Source organism: Gavialis gangeticus, unplaced genomic scaffold (assembly GCF_001723915.1).
Source record: "Gavialis gangeticus isolate Ggan-Ray unplaced genomic scaffold, GavGan_comp1, whole genome shotgun sequence".
In the NCBI taxonomy this organism is placed as follows: Eukaryota; Metazoa; Chordata; order Crocodylia; family Gavialidae; genus Gavialis; species Gavialis gangeticus.
The window spans coordinates 12,947,322-12,957,384 of NW_017729016.1; the positions used below are offsets into that span (position 1 = coordinate 12,947,322).

General features: G+C 40.3%; 1 protein-coding gene across 1 annotated transcript in view; it reads right to left on the reverse strand.

The window, feature by feature from the left end:
* The window catches only part of TMEM130 (transmembrane protein 130), a 22,234-nt gene that overhangs the window by 6,287 nt on the left and 5,884 nt on the right, over nt 1-10,063 (reverse strand). Inside the window, exons 2-5 of the mRNA XM_019512889.1 lie at nt 6,890-7,192; nt 4,837-5,008; nt 3,475-3,644; nt 1,723-1,807 (exon numbers count right to left, since the gene is read on the reverse strand). Coding sequence (XP_019368434.1) covers nt 1,723-1,807; nt 3,475-3,644; nt 4,837-5,008; nt 6,890-7,192 — 730 coding nt within the window. The remainder of the gene's footprint in view (nt 1-1,722; nt 1,808-3,474; nt 3,645-4,836; nt 5,009-6,889; nt 7,193-10,063) is intronic.

Below are 10,063 nucleotides of genomic sequence, written 5' to 3' on the forward strand. Positions count from 1 at the left end.
TTAATACTCAAGACCTTTGTTCACCAAGGCTCATCTTAACTTAGACTATCACAATAAACAAAACCCATCTTAATCTTTTTCATTAGTGTCTCGTTTCCCTAAATCTCTAGAAACTTCCCTACTAAATAGCACACGCATTGGCTCATTTTATGTCCTGCTTTTAGACCTAGCAATCGTGTCCCTCAAATCAAATTTTAATCTGACTAGTTCATTTGTAATTCAGCGTTTCTTTGCATCGGCAGCATGATCAGTGTCATTCGTGCCACTACAGTTGAGGGTCTGATCATGTTGTTTATTCTAAAAACTGTATTTTCAGTAATCATGCAACTAATATCATTTTGCACATGAACTGTTCTGTGACCAATGGGGGATTGTTATGCGATGGCAAATTACCTGCCAAGTGTCTGGGGTCTCAAAGTCTGGGCACCTACATAAATCCTGCATCTCTCTCTCTCCAACTTTACTGCTTCTTTATTTACATTAGTGTCAGCCCAGTCAGCTCTCATGGACCAACTCCCTCATTGGAAGGCTGACTCCAGTACCATGGATTTTAAAAAGGTAATTTATAGACAATGCGTCTCTTACAATGAAGAATCCTGGCGAGTGCTTCCATAAGACAGTTAGCAACTCTATTACCACCCAAGAAGCTCTCATCCAGAATATCTCAGCTAGGGAAGCTTATGAACAGCACTGTACCTAGACTCCTGGCAGCCCTGGGAGAACTTTTGGCATTGGGCCCCCTTTGCCAGAGATGATGATGATGATAATAATAAACAAATAACCATTTTGGGTCCCCTTTTTGCTTGGCCCTGGGCAGCCACCCAGTTCGCTCATGCCTGTCTGGCCCTGCTTATGGAAAGCTAAAATTGTGCTTCTCCTTGTCCCTCTAACCTGAAGCTATTAGTCCTGCAGAAAGAGCTCTTAGACTAACTATAATACTGTGAGTATTCCCTTCTCCCCTCACTCCTACTGATATCTCTGCTATAACTTGTTTAGCAGGAAGTCCATATGTTATTTCCTCTCCTTCTAGATCTATGGACAGCCAGACTGTCCTTGCCTTTGCCTGCTTTGTCTTCTGCCTGCCATTACCTTGCTGGAACACTATCCCAGATTTTTTGTTCTCTCATATCATTGCATGTCATGGTTTGCCTGTCAGTTAACATGGCCCTGCATGCAGGTTTCTTCAGTGATGGGAATGAGTCATGAATAAGAATCTAAAGTCCAGTAAAGAGGTCCTTTTTACTCTCTCTTCAATAAAACCCCCATGTTCCCACTGTACTTAAACCACTTAGTCCTCTGAAGAGAAATACAATGTATTCATTTTCTCTCCTCACTCATCTTATTGAAATATGAGGCTTTTAAAAAGTCAAGAGCCAGCACATGCCATAATGTGTATTCGTAGAAGGAAGTCTTTCTAATGAACAGTTCCACAGCTTGTATAGAAATCAATAAAACAAGCTGCAATGCTCTAAAGCAGTGGGTCCCAAACTGTGGTATGTGTACCCCCGGGGGTATGCAAGACATCTGTGGGAGGGTATGTAGGAGAAATTGTGGAATGGTGGATTTAATTTTCATTACAATTGACATTTAAGGGGTTGAAATATAGACTGTATGCTGGAAAGGGTAAGCGGGCAGCTGGTAAATCTGGAATGGGGCATGTAGTAAGAAAAAGTTTGGGAGCCTCTATTTTATAGCATGGGATATTTTATTTTTATTACTTACCTGCCATTGATCTGTAGAGATAAACTTAGGTTTTCCATTACATGAGTCTCTCTGGAACCTATGACATGGATACTTTTAACAGCATCTGGGGGAAAAGAGTAATGTGAATGTCAAACTTTTAAATTCAAATTTTTTTTTTTTTTTTGCATAACAAGCATTCAGTTTTTGCTGGAAAACACTCTGTGCTGGGCGATTTCAGTCGCATCAATTTGGAAAAAAAGTATTAGTGGACTACTTGCAGATAACCCAATTATTTTTGCTAAGTTACAATTGGATACTTTATTTTTGTTGCGTGTTGTTGCCATGTAATTGCTTGTTAACCCAGAGGTCACAGCAATAAAACATACATAAAATGGCTTGAATCAATGATAGTCCATGTAAATTAAAAGGAGCTGGTCAAAAATATTTAAAAAAAAATTATATAAATCAGGATTCTAGTTATGTTTTTAATTTTAAAAAAATTAATTGAAGATTTGTTTACCAAAAAGCAACATTAAATAAATCATAATAATTTAAAAAACACTGGTAAGTTTTGATAAATTTTAGGTTAAAAAAAATCTAGTGAATATTTTCATGAAAAATATATGAAATTTTTGGTTACCTTTTCAGTTTTGACAAAAGGCAAATTTCATAAATACATACATCTGCAGTTTAGAAATGTTGACCAGATTGATTAATCAACCATAGATCTGACAAAGAGCTGAATGATAGCTCTTCATATTATGTTATAATAATCATGCTAAAGGCAATAGGCAGATTAACAGCTTACTACAGGGTAAAAAGGAGCAGGGATTTACTTACTGCATGCCAATAATAAGATAGCACCTGCATGCACACACCTACTACCTAGGCTAGAACTGGATATCCTATTTGTAGTGGGACAGACTGCTCAATCCCAGGGCAGAGTAATTCCCATTCAAATGTCCCTCAAAGTCCCCCCCAGAAGTTAGCTGCCATATAAAAGACGTGGTAAGTTTGTCCCAGAACATTGCAAGGGACATCTGAATGCCTGTCCCTAGCAATATGGCAGGATATGGGACCCAGGCATCCTACAAGCCACTGCTTCCACTCCAATTCTGGCCTTCTGGCAGAAGTGCATCCTGGGAATTCCCTTGCAGGGGATTTCAGGGCATGTGTTTTACACTGTAGAGCAAGGAAACTTTGCAGTTCCCCACTCCACACTTGCAGTTGTGCACCTCAGGTTGAGGCCGGGCAACCAGGGCTGCTGTCCTAAAGAATCGAGCTTCTGAAGCTCTGGGGCATATCTACATGTGTTTCCCACTGCGCAGTTACTGCACTGTCCGGGTGGCGCACAGCCCCTCTCCGACCCACTGTGCAGTAGTGGCAGCATCATGGTTTCTGACCCTAATGCACAGTAGTGATGAGCTATGGCAGTGTAGTGACTTGTACAGATGCCCCTTGGGAGCAGCAGGGCCTTGATCCTGCAGGATAATGGCCCTGGGCAACATCTATACTGTCCAATCGCATCCCAACACAGCTGATCCTGTGATTATAAACATGTTTCTTCAGATACTGTGGTTTAGCTTTCATTTGCCGTGGGGTAAAAGTATGCACATGGGTAGTGACTGCAGCTCAGATAAAATATGGTAAATTTGTAAGCTTTTTTTATCTTGCTAAGTTGTCTGCCCATAACCTAATTTAATGTGCAATCGTAGTAGTAAACTATAACTTGGGGAATAATGCAGTAAGTTGTGTAAAACTTCTAAAACCTTTAAAAAAAAAAAAACTTACCTAGCAACTCCAATGCTGTTGTAAAGTCTCCTGTTTTCTGTACCATTTTTCTTTCATTTGTTGAGCTCCCAATTTCCTCCCATTCAGCAACGACTTTGAGATGGACAGTGCGATTCCCAACAGTAGAATAGTTATAGTAGACAAAGGATTCTTTGGTTACTTGCTGTGTCCTGTATATAGCATGAAAAGATTTAGAATGAGCATCTTCTCAGAAATGGCTTGCATGAGGCACTTTAGATTTAGAATGAGAAAGGGACTGCATCATTCTAAAATGTGTCTTTTATTTAAGTTGTAACAGCAGATATGACACAGTCAAACTAAAGAGCTGATTCTGCTTTGTTAAACCAGTGTAAATGAAGACCAACTCCACGAAAGTTCATGGAGTCATTGATATAAAAAGGTAGTAAAAATTAAAGTCAGGGTTAGATGTATAGCACAAGTAGGTTTTATTTAGCTCTTAAAAAAAAAAAAAAAGAAGACATAATCACCACTAAAAGTATTCATGGAACAGAATTTGGAAGTGCTGGTATGAGTCCAATACTACTTTTTATTTTGGCCATTCCATCAGCTATGCCAGAATTTAACTAAAGATGTTCAGCACATGACTATGACAGTATATACAGAAATCCAGTCTAAAACTAAACGCACACACCTCAACTGAGGTGCTCATCATGAAGCGGAAATAATATTGCCTGGCTTTCCTCCCTGTCAAAGGTATTTATGGATAGCCAGTCATTGTAATCTAGAGTTGGGAAAGTTCAGTACCCATCTATACTGGTATTTCAAAGTCTGGCTTGATGTTGGTCCTAGAGAAATTACACCTTTAAATTGGGGAGAGCTCCTAGATTGTCTCCATCTCTCTGAAAATAAGAACCCTTGAAAGGGTTCAGAGAAGGGCTACTCATATGGTTGATGGCCTGCAGGCCAGACCCTATGAAGACAGACCGAGGAACCTAAATCTCTTCAGTCTACAAATTCATTTGTGGGGGGTCAGCAGGGAATAGGAGACACTCCGTTTACCAGGGCACCCCTTGGGGTTACCAGAAATAATGGCCATAAACTGAAGGAGAATAGATTGAGATTGGACATAAGGAAGAAATTCTTTACAGTAAGGGTTGCCAAAATATGGAATGGACTTCCAAGGGAGGTGGTGCTTTCCCCTACCTTAGAAGTGTTCAAGATGAGATTAGACAGGCATGTGGCTGGGATTACTTAACCCCAGTGCTCTTTCCGGCCTGGAGCAGGGGGTTGGAACTAGTGATCTGCCAGGTCCCTTCTGACCGTAGAAATCTATGAAGTCTATATAAACATACAGTACGAGAAGCATCTTGAATCTTTGGAAAAAAAAATAGCTGGACATACCCATCTCCAAAATCCCAGTAGTAGATGAATGAAGCCAACTTGAAATAATTACTCGGATCATGAAGAAAGAAAGAAATCAGGGTCAGAGTGTCTGTCGCAGAACTAGGACCTTGTTTCACAAATGTACTGTTGTCTTCTATTTGTGCAATGGTGAGGTTCCCTACTATGAACTCTGCAAGAGAAAGGTATGAATCACAATATACTTGACTTCCATAGCATACTTAGTTTCAAATTAAGTGTTTAAATCTCTCAGCATGCATTTCAGGATCTTTATATCCATTCCTCGTAAGGGCTGAACAGAGGTAGAAAGATTTAATGATTTACTCTCACAAACACTAAGTCCTTGGCAGAGACAGCAGTAGAATCCCAGGTGAAATTTCAGTCCCATGAAGTCACTCTATGCTTTGCCTCAGACTTTAGTGATACCAGGATTTTCCCCACAGGAGTTCTGACTGCCAGGGCAGATCCACTCTTTCCCCAGGGCTCCTGGGGATACTTGTTCTTAAGCAGGCCTTGCCCACCCACTCCTACCTGTATATAAGGCATTGAAGCTGTGCTACTGAAGCATGCCAGAGACAGACGTTGGTGGCAGCAGGTGGTTTTGGCATGGCTTTGCCACCTCCTTTCCAGGTTTGACTCACAGAGTAAAGCAGGTGGACAGGGTAAGAGAACAGCATTTCCTAGGAGTGCTAGGGATACAATCCCCCCAGTCTCTTGATCCCCATTCCTCCTTAAGCAAAAATATAGGAAAACAAAAAAGAATTCACTTCTGTAAATAAGTGACAGGCTATACACAAGCCAGGGGAAAGCATGAAACTTTAAACTGACCTTATTCTGCAAAGTGAATCTATAAAGAAGGCATAGTAAGAAAGGGCGGGGGTGGGTTTCAGAACTTCAGTGGTTACAGGTTGATCTTTGCTTGGTTTTTAGATGTTTGATGACTTGCACCGCAAATGGGATATCAACGTTGATCCAGGTTATTTCTGGAGTTTGCCTCAAGGGAATGATCAGAACTTAGATGCTTACCCAATTATAAATACCTGGACAGATGGGTTAGATCATCTGCAAACTGGATCTGCCACTTTGTTTATCGTTAATTAGTTAGCCATTCTACAAACAAAACTAGAAGTATGCTTGCTCTTGCATTATGGGGCAGTCTAGGTAGTAAGGAACCTTAACTTTCATATTTTAAAATTTCTGTCCCTTTTTTCCTTGTGAAGGTCAACTAGAAACAAGTAAATGTAAGCCTATAGGCAGTGCTTCTGCTGCAAGAATATGGAGAGGACCAAACAAACTTGTGCATACTTAAATGGGTGTGAAGTAAAGGGCATCATTTATATTTGGTGTCTGTCAGGGACAACCTGACTAGCCTTTCAAAAAAACCTTACAGGTCTATTCTCTGGCTAATGCTGTAATCCTGATAGGAACCCATTCTAGTTAAGGCTGGCAAGATGGACAGAATTGTTTTGAATGCTTGCTTAATTATGCTGAGGCTGAACTTGTCACTTACATAGGTAGTTAGGACCATCTACAGATATTCAATGAAAAATAATGTAATAGAAAAATATAGTAGTGCTGTCTTGTTGATGTCTTTATATTATTACTAGTCCAGTCCCGTCTTCTGCCCAGTTTAGATGTGACTGATTAAAAAAGAAAAAGAAAAAAAAAAGGGGAATCTTGCCTAGTTGAACAGAAACAGGCTAAAAATGCTGGGCTAATGGGCTGCAATTAATTGTATCTACAGAAATTTCGATCCAGCAGAACAACATTGGTTCTAGTCATCCCACTTGTTTTTTTTAATGTGGTTTCCCACAAGCAGTAGGGAGAGGTTTTTTTTTGGTAAGCGTAGACAGTAGCATGGTCTGATTACCTCACTTTATGACAGATTTTTTTGGCCAACACCAGTCAAAGAAACATTGTTTTGTTAGTGGAAGCCCATATTTAAATCATGGCTGTAGCTAGCCCAGTTCTGATCTCAAAGTCCTATTTTAGAAGAAGGTTTATTATAGCTTGGCTTCTTGAAAACTTAAGAGCAGTTCTAAAGATGTTTTACCTGTAATCTGAAGCATTGTGACATTTCCTGCAATGGGCCAACATAACCAACAGTCTGTATGAGTTACCCAGACAGAAATGGGAAAATCGCCAGGAAATTCCCCAGTCACAACAATCATGGAATTAAACTGCTGTTCTGATTTCTTAGTCAAAGTCAGGGGGGCATAAATCCAGTTGAAACGATACAAGTTTGAGTCTTGAATGAGCACATCATCATCATTCTTCATGATCAAGCTGGCACAAATAGTTGCTTGAGCCCCTGTTGTGATGGGACCATTGTTGGTGATTTCCAACTCATACTGCACTGCAAAAAAAAGAAAATCAGAAAACAAAACTTTTGGTATTTAAACAAAGTTATTTTCATATGATCATTAGGAAAATACATTTTAAGAATGTGCTGTAATTTAATAGCCAGTGACACTAGCCATAGCCAAATCCCTGAATGGACAACTGTACCTTTGGTTGTTTACAACTGTTAGAATTAAAAACAAACAAGCAACCAAAAGCAATGGGAAGAAATAAAAAAAAACCCACCACATTTTCATAGAAATTGGTCCAAGAACTGTTAAAAAAAACAAAAAAAAACAAACCAGATGAGTCCAACCTAGAAGATCAGAATATCCCCAAGAATTTTTAAATCTAGATTGGGTTGCTTCAGCTAAATTTATTTGGGTCATTATCAAAATTGAAAAACAGCAGATTTAAGCCCCTGGCCAAAAGGAAAAGTTTAGCTATGTGCTCAGATCTCATCTTGGTTGCTCCAGTCATCTCTAATTAAACATAACACCCCCCCCACCCATATCCCCTCAGCCCTCCAAACTCAACTCTTCCCATCCTAAGAAGTGTTTATGCAAACAAAGGGCAAACTGAAATGGTGAAGTAACAAAGCCTTCTAGACTGTTGTTTGACTTTTGAAATATTACGTGCTAAAACTAATCCTCTTAGATAAGTCTCTCCCAAGATGTGGTAACTCCTTCTACTTCAGAGGTTTTTTCTCTCCTCTCTTACCATGAGCCAGATGAAACTGAACTTATTTTTCACACTAAACTGAAAAAGAATGGCACTGTAATGTGGGGAAAGAGAAGTTAATACAGTAAAGACAGTTCGGTGTAGAGGAAAAGGCAAAATTCAGACCAGATATGCCAAGCTCACTTTGAGTAGTCTATAGTTTTAAAACAGAGTGCCCAATTCAGTGCTAATGGTAATGGATATTTAAAGATCCAAGTAGGTGTCTGTTAGGATTTTGAAAAGCACCCAGGCACCTGGCTCCCATTGAAATAGGTGTTAAATGCCTAGACAGTTCTGAAAATTATATTCGGTGCCTAAATATCTTTAAAAGTCCGACCAGTGCTTCTTGCACCGTTGTCAATTTTGGTACATTGTGATAGGATGTTTTGGGCTTGAGAAGGCATTACAGGGGCTTGTATTAATACTTTAAGCTAACAAAAAGCAGCTTCTCATTGTGGCTTTTTAAAAAAAAGACTGACATTCAATAGTATACGCTACTGTCATTGCACTACACTCAGGGAATCCCTTTCCATTACCACATTACTCCTGCTACTGTGGGGGCAGGCTTTTATAGCTACACTTCTATTCCCTCCCATCTGACACTGCTTCTTTTCTCATTTTGTTTAAAAAGGCCCCCAAGCTCAAAGTGGGGAGAGGAACTGGAGATATAGCAGAGACTGTGGTAACTACAGCCTTTCTTTAACAAATGTCTTTGAGCAGAGAGGAGTTCAATCAAAACCCGTGTCATAGGTTTTCATCCCAATCAAAGCATGTTTTTCCTTTGTCTTTATTAGCCATGAGGCCCAAGTATGGACTATACCTTTTTGGCCCTCTTGTTCTCTTCCAGTTTGGGAAAGAACCAAGGGCCTAATTTAAATTAGAATTGCTACACTGCATGCATCATCTCCTTTAGGGAAGGATAACCTTCCCCTAAATAAGCCTTACGAACAAACCTTAGTTCCAGGGTTGGTGTAGAGAACAATGAGAGGGTGTAACACTTGTACCATTGAGGCTTTTTCTATTTGCGTTACTACTCAGTTGCTTACTCGTGTGCCCCATCAGATTTACACAAGCTAGTTCCTCAAACCCTTAGACTTGTTAGTTAGTCACTGTAGTGGGAAGGATGAGACCTGTGTTTTATTAAAACAATAATAAACCTAATTGTATAATATGTAAGCTGCACTATTTTATAGCTAACGGAGCTGATGTGGAATGAGGTTAAATGGCTTCTACATGGTAACACTGCCCAACAGCAGGGTAGAGTTGTGAACAGGGTCTAGGTCTGAAATACCTGCAAATGGAATCAGCTGTTGGTCTAGGTAGCATCCTCTCATACCTATTGGTACAGTAAGGATAGAGGGTGCCCCTTGTAGCAAGCATTGCTGCTGTGAGGGTAGATGGGGGCATACTTTTTCTAAAGTGGTTTCCTCCTCTTCTCTACTCATTGAGAGGAGTATAAGGAGGTCACATTCCCTTCCCCTCCTCACATGAAGCCCGTTATGAACTGATCAGAGGAAGGGACACGGGGTTCCCCATATCTCAACCTTTTTTCACCCACCAGGCTCAGTAGGGAGAGAACCCACCCCTGCTAATAACTCCTCTAATTTCATTCCCTGGAGCACAGGTGCCAAGTACAGCTGGCAGGGTTGGATGGGGCCCTGCTCTACCAAACTGCAACAGAAATACCAAGAACACCAACAAAATACTTCTTGTGCTCTCTATTTTACATGAGAATGCAAGGAGCAACTCTTAGTTTGCAGATGCTGAGATAATGTACTGATGAGGTTGATCTTACAAACTTAGCTAGGGAGTTATTCCTCACTCAGAGTTCCCTGTTCATTTGACATGAAGAAAAAAAAACAAAAAAGAAGTGAAAACCAGGGGAAGAGCCTTATGCTTATCTAGTACTTTTTGGTGGAGGTTTTCAAAATGCTTCAACAAAGCTGGGGACATACTGAAGTCTGATAAATGACCTGGAAGGAGATTAAGTGACTAGCACAAGGTCACCCTGTGAGTCAGCAGCAGAGGGTGGGATTGAATGCAACTCTCCTGACTCCTCTTTGCCTTCTACCCCTTGCAGGATGAAGTGCACCAACATTAAAGGAGCAGAAAGATGCAGACTGTTTGAGAGCCTTGTAACCCCTGGGTGTAGGAGCTGGGAGGGAGA